Here is a 23879-nt window from a genome sequence, read left to right on the forward strand (position 1 = left end):
CAAATCACTAACAAAACACAGCAAGCAAATTTCTAACAAAATACAAAAATAAGATCGATGAAAATGGGTGCTCAGTGCTGGAAAAGTATTTAGTAAGTGGCCAGGTCCTCACACTCCTCCCCCACTTTTTCAGCACAGACACGAATGTAAGAGGTCTCGCCTTTTATGAGAACAAAATTTTGTATCATCCAGTTTCCTCAAAGTATATTCCATGTAGCCCTTGTGAATATACTCCACAGTCCCTATTCCACTCTGGTATACGAGGGTCAGTCAATAAGTAATGCCTCCTATTTTTTTTCTCCTTTTAATTGGCAAGAAATTCAAATGCAATTACATAGGTTGAAAACCACAACATTAACGATTAATTTGTCACTTTTCAATATAATCTCCATCCATTTCCACAGTCTTGGTCCACCATTTAACAAGGGCATGTATTCCAGCATGGTAAAAAGCATTCTTAGGACCCACCGTGCACAAACTTTTCTGTATCGCAGTTGTCCAATAATTTTCATCACACTGCCTTTACTGAGGCAGATAATGCCACACAATTCATCTGCAGTCACCCGGCGGTCACCACGAATGATGTCATCGACTAGCTGAATGTTGCTTGGAGTCACTGCGGTTACTGGCCTGCCACTCCTCATTTTGTCAGCCAACGGTGATGGCCCTTCAGCTGTGTTACAGCGACGAACCCATCGTCTAACAGTACTGACATCCACTGTTGCATCACCGTACACATCTTTCAGTCTCTCATGAATTTGAATGGGCGTTTCACCTTCTGCATGCAAGAATTCAATCACAGAACGTTGTCTAATACGAACATCGATGTCAGCCATTTTGCAAACAGATACAGTCCTGCCACGTGTTGGTGCAGGAAGTTACAATTGCTGTGGATTGGAGAAGATGGTTTGAGGAATTGTGCCAAATTTGAATATTTAACATAACTACCTTATTTAAGGAGAAAAAAAATAGGAGGCATTACTTATTGACTGACCCTCGTACATCAGTATAATAGACATCTCCAGCTTTTCTCATATGATATTTCAGATCCTGCCAACTTCCCGATGGGGGAAGCCCTGAGACGAGGACTCTATATTTAGTTAGCTGGTTCAGGGGTCTGTCCGTTCTGCGGGGTCCTCCATATCCCCCCCCCTGATCCCCGGTTTGTCCTGGGAAACTCCCCACGTGCCCAATGAGAACCAAACTTGGATCCATTGCGACCAACCCCAGAGTGCTGACGCCCAGTTAGGGGGATGGTCACTTGGCGGCCTGGTAAAGGGAGCTCTGGGGGGACAGTATTTGGGTGATGGTAGATCCAGTGTCCCGAAGTCCCTGGGCCTCCTCCGTGATGTAATTTACCTCCCCCAGATTACATTCCTTCACTGTGACAGTCATTGCATTTTGTGTATCACTCACCGCTGACGTGTTGATATTGCTCCTTTCCCTATTAGCTGATGCAGTGTGAACCAGTCCTTGGCTTCCGGTTACGACATTGGCCCAGGGGTACATCAATCCTGCTCCCAGATTGTTTCCCAGCAACACATCTACTGGTAGGTGCCACACTACTCCTACATCCACCATTCCATGACTGTGACCCCAGTCTAAATTTAGTCGGGCCCTCCGAATGTTCAAAGTTTCTCCTCCGGCTATATTGACTAACATACGGCTGCCGGGGACAATACATTGGTCCGGTACGAAATAGTCTTTTATCAATGTGACTGAGGCTCCGGGGTCACAGAGCCCCACAGCCTCCACGCCGTCTACCCAGACCGGCTGCAGATGCTGGTTAATAGACTCTGAGGTGTCCCATCTAGTCCGGGATACTTCTCCTTGTACCACATATGCCTCTTCTTCTTCCGTTCGGGGTAGTGGGATCCTCTCTCCCCCAGCATTCCAACCCCATTGCAACACAGGGTTCACAGGTTGGGGACACGGATGATGTGGCCTAGAATGTTTCTGACATTCCCTGACAAAGTGTCCCATGCGTCCACAGTTATGGCAGTTAAGCCCTAACGTGGGCTGTACTTGGGGGCTTGGGAAACTTCCCCCTCTTTGTGAAGTCCAAAATCCCTTCAGTGCCTCCTCTCGGTGGTCCATGGGTCTCACTGGAATCCGTGTAAGCCCTGGTTCCCGACTCACTGGGGCTGTACTTCCACGTTGCCTGGGTCGATTAGCAGACCAATCATCAGCCAGTCGGGCAACCTCATCCAGGCTGAGTGGCTTTCTATCTGCCACCCATTCTTTTAAATTACCTGGAAGCTTTGACATAAATTGTTCCAGCATGATTATGTCCATTACATGTTCTGCTTCCCGAGCCCCAAGTCCTTCTATCCACCGAGTGCATGCCATACGTAGTGTGTTGGCAAACTCCCGATGTGTGTGTGCAGTGGGCTTGTCAGTCTCCTGAAACTTCCTCCGGTAGGTTTCCGGCGTGACTGCATACCTCTCTAGTAATGCACTGCGAATGGTAGAGTAACATCTCTGATCCACCGAAGACAAGTTATTAAAAGCTTCTCTTGCTTTTCTAGTCAGGCCAATGCTCAAAAATCTTGGCCAGTCACCGATTGACACCTCATGCAGCATACAAGAGGTTCTCAAATAACTGGAGATGTTCATCAATATCTGAGGTGTCCTCATTAAACTGTGGTATATCTCGGTACCTTAAAGATGTAGGCCCCTCTTTCCTGTTATCCATTGTCCTCTGCGCTGGGGCGGGTGGGGGTATCGCTACATGCACACCCAGATATTTGCTTAGCACTGCTGCCCGCTCCATTTCCCTGGCCCGCTCTCCTAGCGCGTCCAGCTGCCGCCTCAACTCGGTTGATCCTCTGCCATCTGGATGACAGCCCTGGGCTGTGGTCCCTCCACGGAGATGCCCTCCTCCACGTCTGAACTGACCTCCTCCTGTGGCTGTTCACGGTCCCAATCGTCCAAGCATTGTATTAGGGTCGCACGGTTATCCTCTGGCAACCACTCTAGCTCTCTCCCAGAGCAAAGAGTTCTCAGCTCCTCCTTCTTGAGCCTCTTGTAGATGGAGTCTGCCATCTCTTCTGCCAAGTCACCGCTCAGTAACTTTCCCTGGTATGCTGTCCAGAGATAGGTGATCCCACCGCTTGCCACCACTTGTAATGATGTGCGGTTGTGGATTTTAATAATCACCTAGGCAGGTTATCGATGCAATTAGTTTTATTCCTTCTGACCACGGTGAACAGCAATTCCAGGTAAATGTCCAACAGGCAATTCTCTTAGTCCTAGAGTTTCCAACCTGGGATCAGTAGTTCCACTGCCCCGTTCCAGGTGATACCCACTGTCCCCCAACTTTTGGTTGGCCCCCAGCTTTTTGTATGTCCCGCCGGCATATTGGCAGTCACAGCATATGCTCCTTCGGATGATGGAAATCACGACCGCCGCCCGTGATACCACCCAGCTCTCAGTCCGACTAGCAATGAATCTTCTCTTTCTCCTGCATAGGGTTCAGCCCCCTGAATTGGCAGAAGAGCTCACCCCTCCCTCCCCCAGCTAATTGTGCCTTAGTGGAGATATTTTCTCAGGTGGAACCCATCCCCTGGGTTTGCATGTGAGACTACCTGTGGTGACGGAGAGAACAATGGCCCAAGGTCTTGGAGATATGGTCACTGAATGGAATAGATACCTGAGGTTGAACTGATGAGCAAACAAATCACTAACAAAACACAGCAAGCAAATTTCTAACAAAATACAAAAATAATATCGAAAATGGGTGCTCAGTGCTGGAAAAGTATTTAGTAAGTGGCCAGGTCCTCACAGTATCCATGGGTTCTCTGATGGTCAATGGAGCAGATCTGTATCCTTCCATTCAGGGCCGTGTACTCTTAGGCCAGAATCATGTAGAATTCAAATCTATGTCTCTCTGGAGCAAGCCATGCTACCAAGCTAATGTCCTGAAGAGTCTAACTGATATTTGATTCCCTCTTTCAATTATCTCTACTACAGAGGCATATGTCCCTTAAATAGTTACAGTTGTTCTTTCAAGCATACATACACAGGTCAAGGATTAGGGAGGGTATTATTCCACAGGTCACAGGTCTCATTGTTTGTGCATTTAATCAATTTACATAGTGGGTATAGCAGGGAGCTCTTTAAATCAACAATTAGCTGGCTTTAGTACAATATGCAATTAGCATAGTAAAGAATATTACAGTTCCCAAACACTGAGTTACTGTCCTTCGTGACCATTCAAAGAAACACCCAAACACAATAGTGTATTTCTCTTGGCTTAACAAATCTATACGTCTGGCTGATTAAGATAAGAAGCCGTTTCGTCACATTAATACCAATGTTTTTCTTTGCAGCGCCAGAGCCTTTCATAACATATAAAAACCAAGTGAGAATTAGCGTTATGGAAGATGAGTCTATGAGAAATGTATTCAGCTGCAGACTCAGAGGAAGAAACGGATTGTTGTCTGTGGCATAAACTATATAGGTTTTATTAGTAGATTATAAACACAGAGTTTTAAAATAATAAAAATACCATTGCTGCTTGGGTCCCCCAGCAGCTTTGTTTTTCCTGGTCTGTCCCAACGAACTTGTAATTCCTACAGTTAATCAGTTGCCGAAGCAGTGAGTAGCATAGCCACTGACTGGGAGAATGGAGGAGATGTCTAAGGCCACGGCCCACTATCAGCAAATGGTCAGTATTTTTTCTCAGGAGTTGGAGCCAAAGCCAGGTGAGGAACAATCAGAGAAAAGATATAATAGAAACAAGTCACCAATTCTGCATTCATCACCCACTCCTGGTTTTGGCTCCCACTCCTAGAATAAATACTGACCAAATGCAGATAGTGGGGCTGTAGCCTTAATCAGTAATTCTTATGTTAAAGTTCATACAAGACTAGAGAATACAAAATCTACACGTTCTATCTCCTAATATGTTTCCTCTTATTGTCTCCAGCAATTGTATTATTACACAGAATTCTTTATGATGTAACATCGGCTCATCTTCCTATTCAGGTCCGTACAATATCAGATCCTCTCAGTGAAGATCTTCTATATTAAGAGAATTTTTCTGAATTACCCATCAACGATGGATATGGACAGGGACAAGATGGCAGAGAGGATATTACACCTCACCCTAGAAATCCTCGTCCGGCTAACTGGAGAGGTGAGAGATTCTGATGATATCACATTACATCATTCTTATCTATAGGAATAACAGATGGACAGAACTGGAGAGGTGAGGACTCTGGGAATGTCTGTAGTGAGATTTATTAATATGTCTCTCCTTAACCAGGATTACACAGTAGTAAAGAAAACCTCTAGTGAGCGCTGTCAGGACCCTGTGTCTGAGGGATGGGGAAGACCCCTGAGCCCAATCACGGGGCCTCCATCTCAATCACTCATGTATAAGGACATCAATGACCAGAAGATCCTAGAACTCACCTACAAGATGATTGAGCTGCTGACTGGAGAGGTGACTCTGCTGGGACATTATACAGTAACACAATGAAGGGATTAGGGGTGATGATTGTATTATTTTATGTGTCAGGTTCCTATAAGATGTCAGGATGTCGCCGTCTATTTCTCTATGGAAGAGTGGGAGTATTTAGAAGGACACAAAGATCTGTACAAGGACTTCATTATGGAGGTTCCCCAGCCCCTCACATCACCAGGTAATAGACAAGACCAAATACACACAGCCTATAAATATCTGTGTTGTAACTGTTTTTGTTCTGACCCAAAGTAAGACATGCTGGATCATCAGTGAGGCCGAATTAAGATATTAGGCCCGCCAAAATAACTAGCATTCGGAGAAAAGAATGCACACTTGTTGTGAGCATAACAATTCTATTTATTCACACTGATAATACTACCTCTTATACCATTTACAAACAATGTAACTCATGTAGCCCCCTTGTTACTCAAGCCATGATGACTTTATTTATCATGTACCCATAACACATTTTTTGCAGAACCTCAAAACGTTGCATATGAGATAAGTATGAAATCCTTGACTATGAGACTATAAGGCTAGGTAATACTAAACAAAATGTAGAACAGAGAGGAAAAACATTAACCCTTCTTTATAATCTGTGTGTAAAGAATTAATTTAGCCCCTGTATGTTTTTCCCCCAGTTCTATCCAGTAAGAGGACAACACCGCAGAGATGTCCCCCTCTTCCTCTTCCACAGGACTGTAAACAAGAAGATCCCAGTGTTCCTCAGGATCATCAGGTAGATGGAGAGAAGGTGTCATGAGATCTCCACTATGATGTGTAGACGGCTGTGAAGTCTCGTTTTATCCACCAGTATTATATGTTTTATACTTGTTTAATGAGAACGGTGGAGATGGCAGGATTAGAGCTGATCATAGATGTGACTTCTTCTTCTGTGACTTTTACAATATTTGTTTCAGGGTGAAGATCTGACTCATATTAATACTACAGAGACATATGTGAGGAGTGATGAGCAGTGTAAAGAGGAGATTCCTACATATGACTACCCAGGTGAGTAGTAACCACTAAATGCAGAGAAGTCACAGATTCTTCTCAGACACCGGCTGTGGCTGCTTTGTTGGTGGTGTAATCCGGCTATATCACAATCGTGTGATCACCATTTTACCAAATTAGTTTATGTAATTGTGAAAGCCATTTTCTATAGAACTTACAACCTGGAGGATCCACCTACCCCCTGGAATTTAAAAATGCTGACTCTTACCTGCCCAGATCTGTAAACTACAAAGCCAAGTGACAGCATACGTAGAATGTGCTGACAAAGTAGAACATAACTCACTTATGTGAGTCTGTAACTTCCTGGTAGTCTTCACAAAAAGGTGTCCATTGCATCTTCCAAATGCCCGAGATCTAAATTTAAGACACCTAAGCTCTGCTCGATTGTAAAAAGTTATCTTTAAATGTCTAATATTTCTTCTTGGAACTCATCTGACAGAAAATATTATCCCTTACAATAGTTTAGATTGCCAAGAGCCACCGAGCCTCATACTCTAATTATTAATCCAGAGAGGTTTCACCACTAGTTACTCATTTTTTCCTGAAGAAGACTATTGAGTTTGAACATTTCAGTAGATGTGTTATTGTCTATAGTCACAGTTTTTGACTACAGTAGTTACTGTCCAAAATACTCTGATTTAACCACTTCCCTCAGCCAGTTTTGTGTTCCTAACCAGACACCATTTTTCTACTGACGTGTGTCACTTTATGTGCTGATAACTTTGCAATGCTTCACAAAGGATAATGGGAAACAAATGGATTTACAAATTATTTTCTAACTACTCTTAAATCCGTCAATACCCTATATAACGTTGTACACTACTGTCTGTGCACATGGCAGGTTAAGAAGGGAAGGAGCGCCATTTAGCTATTTGAATGCAGATTTTGCTGTAATAGTTTGTAGACCCAATGTAACAAGGTTTGGCGCTATCTACTCCGTTTTCAGATCCAAGGGATTACCTTGCAGATCACCTTTAACCCCTCTACATATATCTGGATTTACACAGAGACCCCTAGGTTTGGGCCACGGTGTTACCTGTTGTTCTGTGGAGTGAGATGGCAAGAAGAATAGTCAGGTAGCCGGGTCACAACCAGGAGGGCAGAGAAAATACAAAATCAGAAGACACGAGTAGTCCGTAAACAGGCCGGGGTCACAACAGGAAACAAATACACAAGCCGGGAGCTGAGCACAGAGGACTGAACCAGAGGAGAACAAGGCTGGATCTGGCAGCTTCCGGCAATATGCTTCCAACTTTAGTAGGGTGCAGTGCTTTCCAATTGGCTGAAGCAGGGAGCACATTACTCCAGCTGGACAGCACACACACCCATACTGCCAGACTGGATGGTACTACTGGTCCCAGGCACCCTACTCTTAGTGGCTGGATAGAGCCTGCACTGACCAGAGCTTCTGGTTCTGACATCTCCTCCAGCGCCGCCTGCAGAATGAATAAGGCAGCTCCTGGTGACAGAAGCAGACGTCGCTGGAGCAGATCCCTGAAGAGATGGGACACACCATTTGCAGAAGCCCCAATATAACAAAATGACAGAAACCCAAAGCTGTAGAAATCCCCATAATGTGACTCCATTTTTGAAATTTTAACTTTCAGTGAATTAATCTATAAGAGTAGTGACTATTTTGACTCCACAGGCACTTTCTGGAAATTAGCACACAGTGGATGTTGGAGAGTGAAAATTACACATTTGACATTTTAATGCCAACAAATAGTGCCCAGATTGTGCTCCAGGAGAGACACACACCGTAAATTAAGTGGGTTCTTCTTAGTATAGTAATGCTAAATACATGGATGATAAATGTGGTTTGGGCACACTGCAAGGCTCAGAACGAGGGGGAGATTTTCCTTTGGGAAGCGGATATTGCTGGATTGATTTATGGCAGCCATGTTGCTTTTCAAAAGCCTTTGAGAAACTAATAATGTGGAAACCTCTGTTTTTCCATTAACAGATGATGGACCTGAGTGGGGACTTATTTTTTGTGAGATGAGGAGAAGTTTTTATTGTATTATTTTTGTCTACTTAACATTTTTTGGTTGAACACCACGCTCTACTGGTTCATCCTTTGAGGTTTTAGACTGTGAACTGTCATCGTCTTGGTCGATAATTCAATATTTTTGCATAACTTGCCAGTTTTATGGACAGTTTAAAAGGAATGTGTCACCGCCCTGGGCGATATCAGACCTCTACTATGGGCATACAGGTGATAGAAAAGTAAATCTTTACTTACCTGTATGGCCCATAGCAGAGGTCTGATTGCAGAGAAATCTGGTTTTATAAAGTCTGATTTCCAGAGGCTTGGCGTCCGGGGCCGGAGGGAAACAAAGCGCGCTCCATGGGAGCAACGCTTTGCGTATGCGCGGGAGGGAAGACCGAACAGGGCACGTCACAGGGTCCTGTGACATGCAGGAGAGGGGGTGACTATGGGGGGAATATGATAATTTAGCACAGAGGCAGCGATTTAGGGGAATAGTAAGCAGATAGGAGGGGATGGCTTGGCGTCCCCTGTACTCCGAGCCTCTGGAAAATAGACTTTATAAAACCAGATTTCTCTGCAATCAGACCTCTGCTATGGGTCATACAGGTAAGTATAGATTTACTTTTCTATCACCTGTGTGCCCATAGTAGAGGTCTGATATCCCCCAGGGGGGGTGACAGATTCCCTTTAAGTAGAAATGTTCAAAAATATCAAATTCAAGGATCTTTTATTTTGAAATAATAAATATTTTTATTCTTGGCAGATAACTGTACGAGGAGATCAGAGGGACAGCTGACATCTTCTTCAATTTTTAAATCAGATGAGCTTGAGATCCCAAAGGATACAATTGAAGTGAATGCCATTACGCCAGATATACCATCATCCCTTCACAGCAAGGATCTGACATCTGATCCTTTGAAACTGGTCCTGTCTGCTGATTCATTACCGACTACTAAGGAAAATCAGTGTCACAAAATAAGCATTAAAAGACAAACTGCTCCTAAAGCTAACAAGCCATTTTCACATTCAGAATATGGAAATAGTTTTCCCCTCAAAAGGTCTTTTCTTAAACATCAAAAAATTAACATAGTGGAGAATAGATTTTCTTGTTCCAAGTGTAGGAAATGTTTTAACCAGAAATCAGATCTTGTTAGTCACCAGAGAACTCATACAGTAGAGAAGCCATTTTCATGTTCAGAATGTGGGAAATGTTTTTTATGGAAGTCATTTCTGGTTAGACACCAGATCAGTCACACAGGGGATAAGCCATTTTCATGTTCAGAATGTGGAAAATATTTTTCACATAAATCATTTTTTGTTAGTCACCAGAGAACCCACACAGGGGAGAAGCCATTTTCATGTTCAGAATGTGGGAAATGTTTTAGCCAGAAATCAAGTCTAATCAGACATCAAAGAACTCACACAGGGGACAAGCCATTTTCCTGTCCAGTATGTGGGAATTATTTTAACCAGAAATGTCATCTTGTTATACACCAAAGGACTCACACTGGTGAGAAGCCTTTTTCCTGTTCAGAATGTGGGAAATATTTTGCACAGAAATCAAATTTTATTAAGCACAAGAGAACCCACACAGGAGAGAAGCCTTTTTCATGTTCAGACTATGGAAAACGTTTTGTGAAGAAATCATCTCTGCTTAGTCACCAGAGCAGTCACACAGGGGAGAAGCCTTTTTCATGTTCTTAATGTGGGAAATGTTTTACATGGAAATGAACTCTTAATAAACTCCAGAGAAGTCACACAGGAGAAGCCTTTTTCATGTTCAGAATGTTGGAAATGTTTTAACCAAAAATTGTATCTTCTTAATTGGGTTGTCCACTACTAGGAAAAGCCCTTGTCATTCCTCATGTTTGGTCTCGTTAAAATAAAAACACTCATACTCACCTTCCGTGCCATTCCAGCAGTGTTGAGACTCGCGTTCTCAAGGCTCATGTGAAGTTGTTAAATCACACAAGCCCAATGAGTGCTGCCTTCACTATCCATGCCTTTGGACGTATTGAACATCCACAGGAAGCGAGGGCTGCGGCTGCTCTCTAACTTCCTCTTGATTGACATTCGATTTGTCCAAAGGTGGGGACAGTGACGCCAGCACTGATTGGGCACAGGGCTGACATGACGTAACAACCTCACATGATCCCCTGGGTGCAAGTGCCAACACCTTTGGAATGGCGCCGTCATGGAAGGTTTGCATAATTGTTTTTATTTTAACAGGACCAAACATGAGGAATGAGAAGGGGTTCTTCAAGTTGTGGACAAACCCTTTAAACATCAAAAATCCCACACAGAGAGAAGCCATTATCATTCCTACATTGTGAAAAATTAATTGCTGAAAAATTGTATTTTGTAGACCATCAGAAATAACTCAAGACAGGGAGATGCTATATATATATTATTCACAAATTCTACAAAAACATTTAACAGACAGTCGTATAATTAAATGAGAAAGGGAAATTACTTTAAAACGTACTGTATTTTTTGGACTATAAGACACACTTACAGTGGTGGATGATCGCAGAATCCTTTCCATGGTGAAGAAAAGGTCCTTCACAATATCAACCTAAGTGAAGAACACGCTCCAGGAAGTCGATGTTTCAGTGTCTAGGTTCTCCATAAAATTGAAGGCTTCATAAGAGCAAATACACAGGGTTAACAACAAGGTGCAAACCATTAATTAGCCTTAAAAATACAAAGGCCAGATTTAACTTTGCCAAAAAATATCTAAGGAAGCCGTAACACTAGTACGGGGCTGAATAAACCAGGGGAGATGTTAAACCTACATGCCACAGGTTCCTCTACATACTAGGCAAATCCCTAACTTGACTCTCTTATTTATCCTTGCCTGACCGCGGAGATTGGCTTCCTAAAATTACGCAATGGTTTCCCCACTCAACGCTGGCGGACCCTAAGTGTCCTTTAACTACACCCTCAACTATGCACAGTGTAACTAAAAACAACAACAGCAGAATGTAATGCACGCAGAGGATGAGAAACAGGGCTAAGGACATGTTCACACAGTCATTCATGAAAGATAGAAGAAAAAGGAACATAAAAAGACCTTCTGTATACTTGGAAACCCCCAGACCCTAAATGTAACAAAATGGCAAGAGTGCTGGGAAGAGGAGCAAACAAACCACAGGAGAAGCAATAGAAGAAACCTCAGCAAGATTATCATTGACTGGGGAGCTGGGACTCCATACATCCATCTAACTTGAAATATAGCCAGCAAAGACTGCATGTGGCAGGAGACTATAAATAGCCCCTCCCAAGATGTGATAGGACAAACCAAATGAGGAAATGAAAACACCTGCACAGACACAAAGCAGCACAGCAAAAGAAAGACAAGAGCATTATCAGCAGTCGGACAGAGACAACACAGACTGTGGTACAATAAAGACCCCACAGCCAGAGGTCACCGGATTGAGCCATGATAGTTTTCCCCTTTCTACGAGGGTCCAACACACCCTCAGAAACTCCCATGCTCTGACAAAGCTGATGGAACTCTCGTATTAAGCGATCCACATTAAGATCCTCTGAATTAACCCAGGAGTTACTGTATCTTCCGGACTGTAACCCCTCCATTTGACAAGATATTGCAAACGACATCTGACCCGCCTAGATCCCAGATTTTGCTCTATTTCATACTACCGATTCCCCTCTAGATCCACCTCAATAATGTCTCCCAGAGCCAGGTGTCGCTTCAAATTTATGTAAAAGGGAAGAATAGAAGAAGTTGTTGATTTTCTAAGATAAGGGGAGTTGAAGCTTAACAGTCACGGGGTTCAAAATTGTAGTAATCCTGTAAGGACCTACAAAACTTTCTAGAAACCACTTTAAGACTTAAATTTTTTGAGGATAACCACACAAACTTACCCACCCTAAAGATGTTTGCCTTTCCACGTCTTTAGTTTTCTTCTCTCTTTTTGACCCAATCACTAGTCACCAAAAAAAACTTTCAACTTCTCTCCAGGCTTTCATCAATCAGGAAGAAGATTTCTCTTCCTCTGGCATGGAGCACTGCAACCCTGAAAAATTCCCAAATAGGGCCACCATCAGGGCATTACTTCCCTCACTGTTGTATGAAGCCTGGTGAGCAGAAGAAACTGTTGTATGAGGCCCGGTGAGCAAAAGAAAAGAGGGGGGTCTGGACTAGATCCGGGCCCACCTCTTGTGCTTCTGCTTCCCGGGCCTCAGGGTATAATAAAGCACTGTGTACCGGCTTGGTGCACATCTCGGCTCAGGGAGCCTTCTTGGAGCCCGAGCCGTGCAGCGCCAAGAGAGTCCCTTCGCCTCTTCTGTGACGCACTGGTGACGGAACATACAACATAACGTCATTGCATACGCGTCGGCGCCAGGATACCAGAAGCAGAGCTGCGCCTGCAGGGGATCGTATGAGAGGTAAGTATGACAAACTTTTTTTTCTAATAAAATGAATGAAATGAGTTTGGGGGGAGCAAATAATGATAAATTGAGGGTGTGAGATGGGGGATAGTGAATGATTTATTGAAGTGGGGAGCACAAATGATAATGAATTGAGACTGGAGGATGGGGGACAGCAAATAATAATAAATTGAGGGTGGCGAGAGTAAATGATGTATTGAGAATGTGGGATGGGGACAGTAAATGATGATGAATTGAGGGTGGGAGACAACAAATGATGATGAATTGGGGGTGGAGGACAACAAATGATGAATTGGGGGTGGGGAAGAGTAAATGATGAATTGAGTGTGGGGGAGAGCAAATGATGCTGTATTGAGGATGGGGGGAGACGAAATGATGAATTGAGGGTGGGGGAGGAAGAGAGAGAGGACATGAAAAAATGGAATCTGGTGGAGAGAAGCATGTAAATGTAATGAATTGAGGAGCGGAAGGTACTGATTGGGGGGCTGATGAGGATGCAGGAGGGTGACTGGTAATGAATTGGGGGAAAGAGTAAAAGAGTACAGGTTCTAATTAATTTATATATTTATTAGGTGGGGAAAGTGGCCATTTATAGTTTGTGGGGGTACAATGGTGGACTACAATTTATATTTGGAATAGTGGGTTGCATAATAATGAATTATATATTAATGGTGGATGCACGTCTGTATTCAGCTGCATAGTGTAGAAGTTGGGGAAAAAGTGGGGATTGTGCTCTGGAAGCAGGGCTCTAGATAACTGTTTTCTGCAGAGATGAGACCTGGCTGGAAGAAGTGATGGCTATCTGTGCTGGATGAAGAAGAGAAGCGAAGATGAAGAACTTCAACTAGAGATGTCACTGGCGAGTCAGTGTATTAACTGTACATTTACACTATACACTGTATACTATATACAGAGCTCCTGTGTATAATGTCACCGGTGGTCACTTTATTACCTGTACACTATACACAGAGCTCCTGTCTATAATTCACTGGTGATCGCTGTATTACTTGTACACTGACACTATATACAGAGCTCCTATGTATAATGTCACTGGTGAACATTTTATTACCTGTACACTATACACTATGTACAGAACTTCTGTGTATAATGGCACTGGTGATGCCTGCATTACATGTATACTGACACTGTACACTATATTCAGAGCTCCTATGTATAATGTCACTGGTGATCACTGTATTACCTATACAATGACACTATACACTGTATAATATATACAGAGCTCCTATGTACACTGCTCAAAAAAATAAAGGAAACACTCAAATAACACATCCTAGATCTGAATGAATTAAATATTCTCATTAAATACTTTGTTCTGTACAAAGTTGAATGTGCTGACAACAAAATCACACAAAAATCATCAATGGAAATCAAATTTATTAACCAATGGAGGCCTGGATTTGGAGTAACCCCCAAAATTAAAGTGGAAAAACACACTACAGGCTGATCCAACTTTGATGTAAAGTCCTTAAAAAAAGTCAAAATGAGGCTCAGTATTGTGTGTGGCCTCCACGTGCCTGTATGACCTCCCTACAATGCCTGGGCATGCTCCTGATGAGGTTGCGGATGGTCTCCTGTGGGATCTCCTCCCACACCTGGGCTAAAGCATCCACCAACTCCTGGACAGTCTGTGGTGCAACGTGACTTAGGATGGAGCGAGACATGATGTCCCAGATGTGATCAATCGGATTTAGGTCTGGGGAACGGGCGGGCCAGTCCATAGCTTCAATGCCTTCATCTAGCAGGAACTGCTGACACACTCCAGCCACATGAGGTCTGGCATTGTCCTGCATTAGGAGGAACCCAGGGCCAACCGCACCAGCATATTGTCCCACAAGGGGTCTGAGGATCTCATCTCGGTACCTAATGGCAGTCAGGCTACCTCTGGAGAACACATGGGGGGCTGTGCGGCCCTCCAAAGAAATGCCACCCCACACCATTACTGACCCACTGCCAAACTGGTCATGCTGAAGGATGTTGCAGGCAGCAGATCGCTCTCCACAGTGTCTCCAGACTCTGTCACATGTGCTCAGTGTGAACCTGCTTTCATCGCCAGTGGCGACTTTGCCAATCCTGGTGTTCTGTGGCAAATGCAAAGCGTCCTGCATGGTGTTGGGCTGTGAGCACAACCCCCATCTGTGGCCTTCGGGCCCTCATACCACCCTCATGGAGTCGGTTTCTAACCGTTTCTGTAGACACATGCACATTTGTGGCCAGCTGGAGATCATTTTGCAGGGCTCTAGCAGTGCTCCTCCTGTTCCTCCTTGCACAAAGGCGGAGGTAGCAGTCCTGCTGCTGGGTTGTTGCCGTCCTACAGCCCCCTCCACGTCTCCTGGTGTACTGGCCTGTCTCCTGGTCGCGCCTCCAGCCTCTGGACACTACGCTGACAGAAACCGCAAACCTTCTTGCCACAGCTCGCATTGATGTGCCATCCTGGATGAGCTGCACTACCTGAGTAACTTTTGTGGGTTGTAGAGTCTGTCTCATGCTACCACGAGTGTGAAAGCACAACCAACATTCAAAAGTGACCAAAACATCAGCCAGAAAGCATTTGTACTGAGATGTGGTCCGTGGTCCCCACCTGCAGAACCACTCCTTTATTGAGTGTGTCTTTATAATTGTCAATAATTTCCATCTATTGTCTATTCCATTTGCACAACAGCATGAGAAATTGATTGTCAATCAGTGTTGCTTCCTAAGTGGACAGTTTGATTTCACAGAAGTTTGATTTACTTGGAGTTATATTCTGTTGTTTAAGTATTCCCTTCATTTTTTTGAGCAGTGTATATATGCTCCCACCTCTCCTCCTGCTCCCTCTTCGACAGCCTACAATCTGGTTTCCGACCGCACCATTCTACTGAAACTGCACTGACTAAAGTCACCAACGACCAATTAACCGCCAAATCTAAGCGACACTACTCCGTCCTCCTCCCCCTAGACCTGTCATCTGCCTTCGACACAGTGGACCATTCCCTCTTACTACAAACTCTCTCATCTCTCGGCATCACAGACTTAGCCCTATCCTCGATCTCCTCATACCTAACAGATAAGACATTCAGTGTCTCCCACTCACGCACCACCTCCTCATCTCGCCCTCTATCTGTCGGTGTCCCCCAAGGTTCAGTCCTAGGACCTCTGTGCTAAATAATTAATAATCGATAATCATTTTTCTTAAATCTGAGTTCTATGCCTCAGCCATCGTGTCTAGTTGACATGCGCTATTTGTGTGTGTATTTTTAGTTCACTACCATATGTAGAACAGGTGTGCCATACGACTGGCTATAAAAGCCCATGGTACAGAAAAGGGGGGCTCTCTTTCTCTTCCCACCCCACAAGACACAGAATCTTCATGATGAGAAGTATCTGACATGTAGGCCTGGACACGTGCTGGACAAAGACATGATTTACCAGCCAGGATCCAAGGAAAGATGGGCGAATCTCAACAATTAAGCTAATTAGGGACAAATGGACAATTACTTTATAACTAATTATTGTATGTACCTGCTGCAATCTGATTCTTTTTAATGGACAATCCAAGAATAAATCGATACATTTTTTATAAGAATATCGTGATATTGATACTTTGAGAAGTCCTCAGTAGAAAAAAATAATACAGAAAGAGTATTATTTTACAATGGTGAGCCAGCCAGTCCTGTTTTTTCGTTTTTTAAATTAAGTAAGTGAATTTCTTCCGTGAACAAGGGGGGGAAGTCCTGACGAGCTGAACAGCTGTTGTTCACGTGTCAGTAAATTCACTAGTTTGTCTCGAGAAGCAGAAAGGAACCTATAGACTGAGGTACTAACAAGGAACAGAATCACACAGGAAAAGAATCAGACGAACTGAAGACAGGACGTGCTGATAAAGAGAAGCCAAGGAATCTTAAGGTAAGCAAAATATGGATATAATTTCTTCTTTTGCTAAACAAAGTTATATTAATTTCAAAGTTAATGTAGGAAATGACGTAGACGTTTTGTGGCTCAGTTTATACAAAGAATGTGAATTTCAGAATTTACAGTTAACTTCTAAATTGGTAAATAGAGACAAACAGAAATTGAGAAATATTCTACATTTGGTAGATTTTTTTCATAGTCTTGTGTTAGAGATTTCTAAGCAGAAAAATTGTGTAGAAGAAGTGTCAGATGGTGATACTGATTCTGACTGTAATGTGGAAAATGAACAAGAGGTAAGACACGTGTCTGTAACTGAAGGTGACCTTGGGTCTGACCAAGAGACGGACATACAGAAACCTGACATGGGAGGAGACATGACTGACATACGAGAAAAGGACATATTAGGTGATGTGGGAGGAGACGTGAGTGACGTAGGAGGAACGGACGTACAAGAGCCACTAAAAATATCAGAGAATTCAGGAATCACCCAGGCTCAACTGCAAATTAAAATGAGGAAAAATTTGCTAAAATTATACAAAATCATAACAAAATATGATGTCAAAATCCATGCCTGTAGAAATTCAGAGACATTTGAGAGCTTCTCTGATAAGTTTGATTTATCCAATGAGGAGAGGAATCAATTATTTAAAATATGGATTCCTGTGACATTGTCCAGACGTTTACATTTAATGCCCTGTGAAAATGACTCTCCTAATGGATGGGAAAATGATTCGGACAGATTAAGATATTTGATTTATTGTGCCACAAAGGATTTTCCCAACATAGAAGATCTGCAGAAACTAAGGATTGGTAGGAAGGAATGTACATATACATTCATGTCCATATTTGAACGGTTGTACAAAGCTCTCATCAAAAATGGAAAAGTACAACAAATGATAACAACTTTTGTACAAAAATTCAAATTCCTAAATATAGTGTCCCAAGTTTTGGCATCACAAAAAAATTCATTATTTGAATGCACTCAGTTGCTGGATTTTGTTAGAAAAAATGAGAATCGTGAAAAGAAAATAAATCAAGTTAAATTTATAAAACCAGAAAAGGTAAAATCTTACCAAAAGCCAATATCAAACTCTCCTAGACTGAGTCATCCCCATAGTGAACTCTATCAAATACGCAGGAGATTTCATATCTGTTATAAGCCATATCAGATAATTCAAAACTCCATATCTCCACAGAAAGAGTTAAAAATGCAAAGCTGTGACTTTTCCCTAGAAAAGAAAATGGCCGAAATAGACGGACAGAGACAGGTGAGACGACCAGCTCACAGTGACGTCATGGAATGTGGACAGAAGAACAGGCAGTTCTCTGAGGTTTTGAAGGATAGAAAAATGTCTTTCCTAAATAGGGCGTTTATGGAGATATTTGAGAGAGACAGAAGATTTGGTTTAGGGAGTGGCTAAGAAAAAACTGTAATTATAATGTAGCATAGAAGTGTTACAATGTCTCAATATTTATTTATAATCTTATACAGTAAAATTGTAGTTACATTGTTTCTAATAGTTCATATATATATATATATTTATATATATATATATATATATATATATACATACACTTGTCTAAGTAGAGATTGTGTATAATTGTATTTATATATATGTTTATAAAATATATATATATATATATTAATTAATAAATTAGAACTTCATATATAAATTTAAGCAACAATATTTTGAATTACATTAGAACCAACCAATATATGTATAAGATATTTAAATAATTCTGTTTCTGTATGAATTTGATATTTAATTTTATTTTCTTATATTTCCTTAGAGTTTTCATTCCAAAGCAGGATTTGATCAAACAACTCTAAAATGGATTTATTTCTTTATTCACACAGGAAGCTGAAAATTGCATGATTTATGTGTAACATTAATTAATTAATATTTTCTATGCATGAAGTGTTTATTTTATAACAAGTAGCTTTACAGCATGACGTGTGACAGCTGCGGCCTTTGAACTTTGAGCTAATAGTATAGGATCCCATTCATTCTATTTTCAGCTGATGTAACTTAAGACCTGGCAGCCAGTGAAAAAAGAATCTAAGTCAAGAGTCTTTTCAAGTGTCTGAAATTCCAGTGACTTACTCTCATATTATATAATATGTACTTGGGGAATATTCAAAGAAATATAAAGATATTCAATTGATATGGCAATGCGCATTAATAAATTGGGATACAACAATTTTGGGTTAAATATATATATATCTATAACTTCATATGTGGAATGTTTGAGTTGAACAGATCTGTGAATGTCAGAGTGAACATGACAGATGAGTAAATCAGCAGCTGCTAAGTGTGATTGATGTGACAGATGAGTAAATCAGCAGCTGCTAAGTGTGATTGATGTGACAGATGAGTAAATCAGCAGCTGCTAAGTGTGATTGATGTGACAGATGAGTAAATCAGCAGCTGCTAAGTGTGATTGATGTGACAGAGGCCTCGTACGTTTGCATGTTTGAGAAAAAAATGTTTCTTTATGTGAAGGTACAAAAATATATTTAATTCTGAGAAAATTATAATATAATTAGGTATTATCTACATAATATATACGTTTCTATATTTCTGTAATAATTATTATTTATTGATTTAACTAATAGTGGATAAGAGCAACCACACATCAAAATTGGTTTATAAAGCAAATTTACATTTAGAATAATTTTCCACATGATAATATTCTTGAATAACTATGATATTATTTTTAATGGTTACCTAAATAGGTACACACCTCTCTTTAGACAAATCTATGCTACTCATCGATATGAAATTTATGCAAAATATTTATAGAAGAATAACTATTTTTAATTTGGTTCTGATATATACATAAATTATTTTATAAAATAATATTTTTGGTATTAAGGGGGAAAATGTGTTTTTGATCCTGATTACATAATCACTTTTGATCAATACTTATTTTTCACACATTTTAATAAAGGTAAAACAATAATAAGGTACAATGATATAATTAAGAAGGGTATTACATGCAAAGTTGCATAGTTTAATAATTTTTTGGTGATACAAGGTTATGACAAATATGAAATCATCCAGATAATGGAGATATAAGGGTATTTTTTATGGAGAATATAATTACTCTGCATTTGTCATTAAAATTTAAAGGCCTTATTTTTATTCTTATTTTTACTCTTAATTTTATTTTTCATTTTTAAAATTGTATTCTTACTTATTTTCTTATTTTTCCATTTTTCAGTTTTAATTTTCAATTTTTGATTTTAATTCAGTTCAATATTTCAACTGAGAAAACACATTAATATTTAATGGGGTAATGTCTAGTACAAAGAATATTGCTTCATTAAATATAATGAAGAAAACCTTCAACTTATAGACTGGGACAAAGTTCTTAATCAAGGAAATACGAATAGTAAATGGGAAACCTTCAAAAGAATTCTGAATACTCAGTGCGAGAGGTATATACCGTATGGGAATAAAAGGGCCCGAAATAAGAGGAAACCAATATGGTTGAATAAGAACGTAAAAGGGGCGTTAAATAGCAAAAAAGAGGCATTCAACAGATTAAAACATGAAAACAGCAAGGAGGCACTAATGTGTTACAAGGAAAAAACGAGAACCTGCAAAAAACAAATAAAAATAGCGAAGGAGGAAACAGAGAGACGTATTGCTAGGGAAAGTAGATCAAATCCCAAACTGTTCTTTACGTATATAAATAGTAAAAGGATTAAATCGAATAATATTGGACCGATAAAAAGTGATGAAGGCAAAATCATAGAGAAAGATGAGGATAAAGCTAATCTATTAAATAAATTTTTTTCGTCAACTTTCACAAAGGAAAAAGAACTAACAGGAGAAATGTGAAGTGACAAGCTTAATCCTCCACTAAGTATGACTAATCTAACCCAAGTTGAGGTAAAGAAACACCTCAGTAACATTAAAATAAACAAATCACCAGGACCTGATGGCATACACCCACGGGTACTAAGGGAACTAAGTAATGTGATAGACAGACCGTTATATCTTATATTTAAGGACTCTGTTGAGACTGGGTCTGTACCACTTGATTGGCGACAGGCGAATGTAGTGCCAATATTCAAAAAGGGAGCAAAAAGTGACGCCGGAAACTATCGGCCGGTGAGTCTGACGTCCGTTGTGGGCAAAATTTTTGAAGGCTTTATTAATGAGGCAATCATGGAGCATCTTGATGCTAATAATCTATTAACCCCGAACCAACATGGATTCATGAGGAATCGCTCCTGCCAAACAAACCTGATTGACTTCTACGAGGAGGTTAGCTCTCGAGTAGATCAGGGGGAACCAGTGGATGTCGTGTATCTCGACTTCTCAAAAGCGTTCGATAGCGTGCCACATAATAGGTTGGTATACAAAATGAGAATGATGGGGCTGGGGGAAAATGTCTGCAAGTGGGTAGCTAACTGGCTAAAGGATAGAAGGCAGAGGGTGGTTATAAATGGAATATACTCAGATTGGGTAAGCGTCACTAGTGGGGTACCACAGGGGTCTGTACTAGGCCCAATGTTATTTAATATCTTTATTAACGATATAGTCAACGGGATAAATAGTAAAATATCAATATTTGCAGATGACACAAAGTTATGTAAAACAATTAATACAAAAGAGGATAGTGAAGACCTACAGAGGGATTTGGATAAGCTGGGTAGGTGAAGCATTAAATGGCAAATGAGGTTTAACGAGGAGAAATGTAAGGTCATACATATGGGAAGGAAAAATGGAAGTCACCAGTACTCACTGAATGGGAAATCATTGGGGAATTCAGAGATGGAGAAGGACTTGGGCATCTTGATTGATAGCAAACTAAATTGGAGTGCCCAAAGTCAGGCCGCTGCTGTAAGGGCAAACAGGGTAATGGGATGTATCAGAAGAGGTATAGCTGCAAAGGAGGAGAACATTGTTCTTCCACTGTACAAAGCACTGGTCAGACCACACTTGGAATACTGTGCTCAGTTATGGGCCCCAATATATAGAAAGGATATAAATGAGCTTGAAAAGGTACAAAGGAGGGCAACAAAATTAATAAGGGGAATGGAGGGACTGCAATACCCAGAGAGGTTGGCAAAACTAGGACTATTCAGCCTGGAAAAGAGAAGGTTGAGGGGGGACATAATAAATGTGTACAAATATGTTAGGGGACAGTATAGAGACCTTGCCCGGGATTTGTTCAAAAGGAGGGATATTACGGTAACAAGAGGGCACTCACTAAGACTGGAAGAGAAATGGTTTCAGCACCAGCATAGGAAGGGGTTCTTTACGGTAAGAGCAGTGAGAATATGGAATTCACTGAGTGAGGAGACGGTAATGTCGGATTCACTACACCAGTTCAAGCGGGGACTGGATGCATTTCTAGATACCAGGCAGATTTCTGCATATACTTAAAAATAGAATAAAATAGTAGGTTGATACAGGGATTTATTCTGACTGCTGGTTTCAGAGTCGGGAGGGAATTTTTCCTCAGGTGAAGATTGGCTAAATCATTTGGGGTTTTTGCCCTCCTCTGGATCAACTTTAGCAATTACAGAACTAACAGGTCGAACTTGATGGACGCAAGTCTTTATTCGGCTTTACTAACTATGTAACTATGTAATGATGATATGAATTAATATAAGAAAAATGTTTACATTTTCTGAGTAAACACAACAATTCATTCATTCATTCATTTATATATTCATATATATTTATTCATTTTGATCCATGAGTATACATTCTTTGATATTATTGGTTTAATAAAGATATAAACACTTGTTGTTTCAAAACACACTGACACCTATGGGTTGGAAAAGGTAATTACACCTATGACATAAAAATGTTCTATCATATGGAGAACTTGATTAATAATGAATTATTATCTATTATTGTTTATTATTCCAAACTTAATTTATTTTAATATTTTGATAATAATTAGATGGATATTATTGATTGCTATGGTACGATGTGATATTATAGGTTAGGAAAAATTGCCGGATTTGGTACCAGATTAGGGAATGAAGACTTCAATCAAGACATCGCAATTATGAATTCTATCTTAATAAAGACTTTTAATTTTTATAAATCAAAGAGACTCTCAAAGGTTACAAGAAGAAGCAACCGATATCCGGAAGTCTCAGAAGGTAACAGGTGTGAATGCTGCATGATAATAGACTGTGTCCATTACATACAATACAATTCACACCACTGATCACCAGGACGGCAGAGGACGATGATCCTAAATGTACTGTGTTGTGTTCAAGTTTCATCAGGTTCCAGTGGTTTCTTATCACCTGCAACGCTTCAATGAAAGCTGGTGAACAGGTAATACCTGACATATGTGTCCTGTACATAAAGGACTGAGTACTGGTTATGGTGCTATATAAAGCAGGGAAGTGTCAAGTTAACCCTTGCTTTACTGACCAAAGACGTCACATCTGTTCCAAAAGTGACACGAGACCAGTGCGGAGACACGGAGGATTCTAGAATTATCCAAGGCAGTCCCGTGTAAGTCCAGGTGACACTGCACAGATATTAAAGCTACATTTCATCCATGGACTTTGTTTTCTTATCAATTGACACACATGATCTTTCTAATAAAGAGTACAGTTTATGGACTGCACAATAATGAACACAATTATGGACTGTACAATATCTACACGCTGTAATTTATTTCAAAGGAGTTTTCATCTAAAGACTGTGTTATAAAAGAACCAAGAAGAAGACGAGACGACGACCCGATGACATCAGATGATGAAGATTGGACCCGCGATTGCTTCAATTTAGATATAGGGAAGTATAATTATACATATTAAATGAATATTAGTCACGGCTTACCATAACATGAATTCACATCATTATATAACAATAATCCGATATTGATATTATTATTATTATTATGGAAATTTAATGATATTGCCAAGGAAGAAGGAAAGGAAAAAATGATTGTTATCCTAATGATAAACCTGTCTTCTTTTGAGGATTTTTTCAGACCTTTTTATCCTCAAAAAGGGGGGAATGTTAAATAATTAATAATCGATAATAATTTTTCTTAAATCTGAGTTCTATGCCTCAGCCATCGTGTCTACTT

The 23879-nt window shown here is 40.7% G+C and overlaps 1 protein-coding gene across 1 annotated transcript in view; it reads left to right on the forward strand.

Annotated features, from left to right (window-relative positions):
- The first annotated feature begins 1455 nt into the window (after positions 1-1455).
- LOC141270547 (uncharacterized) overlaps positions 1456-23879 on the forward strand; it is a 121415-nt gene continuing 98991 nt past the window's right edge. Inside the window, exons 1-6 of the mRNA XM_073680608.1 lie at positions 1456-1550; positions 4990-5140; positions 5270-5449; positions 5525-5648; positions 6112-6209; positions 6391-6481. Of these exons, the coding sequence (XP_073536709.1) occupies positions 5063-5140; positions 5270-5449; positions 5525-5648; positions 6112-6209; positions 6391-6481 (571 nt within the window). The 5' untranslated portion in view covers positions 1456-1550; positions 4990-5062. The remainder of the gene's footprint in view (positions 1551-4989; positions 5141-5269; positions 5450-5524; positions 5649-6111; positions 6210-6390; positions 6482-23879) is intronic.

This window comes from Phyllobates terribilis, unplaced genomic scaffold (genome assembly GCF_046119375.1).
Source record: "Phyllobates terribilis strain yellow unplaced genomic scaffold, ASM4611937v1 Scaffold_5__5_contigs__length_657084704, whole genome shotgun sequence".
NCBI lineage: Eukaryota > Metazoa > Chordata > Amphibia > Anura > Dendrobatidae > Phyllobates > Phyllobates terribilis.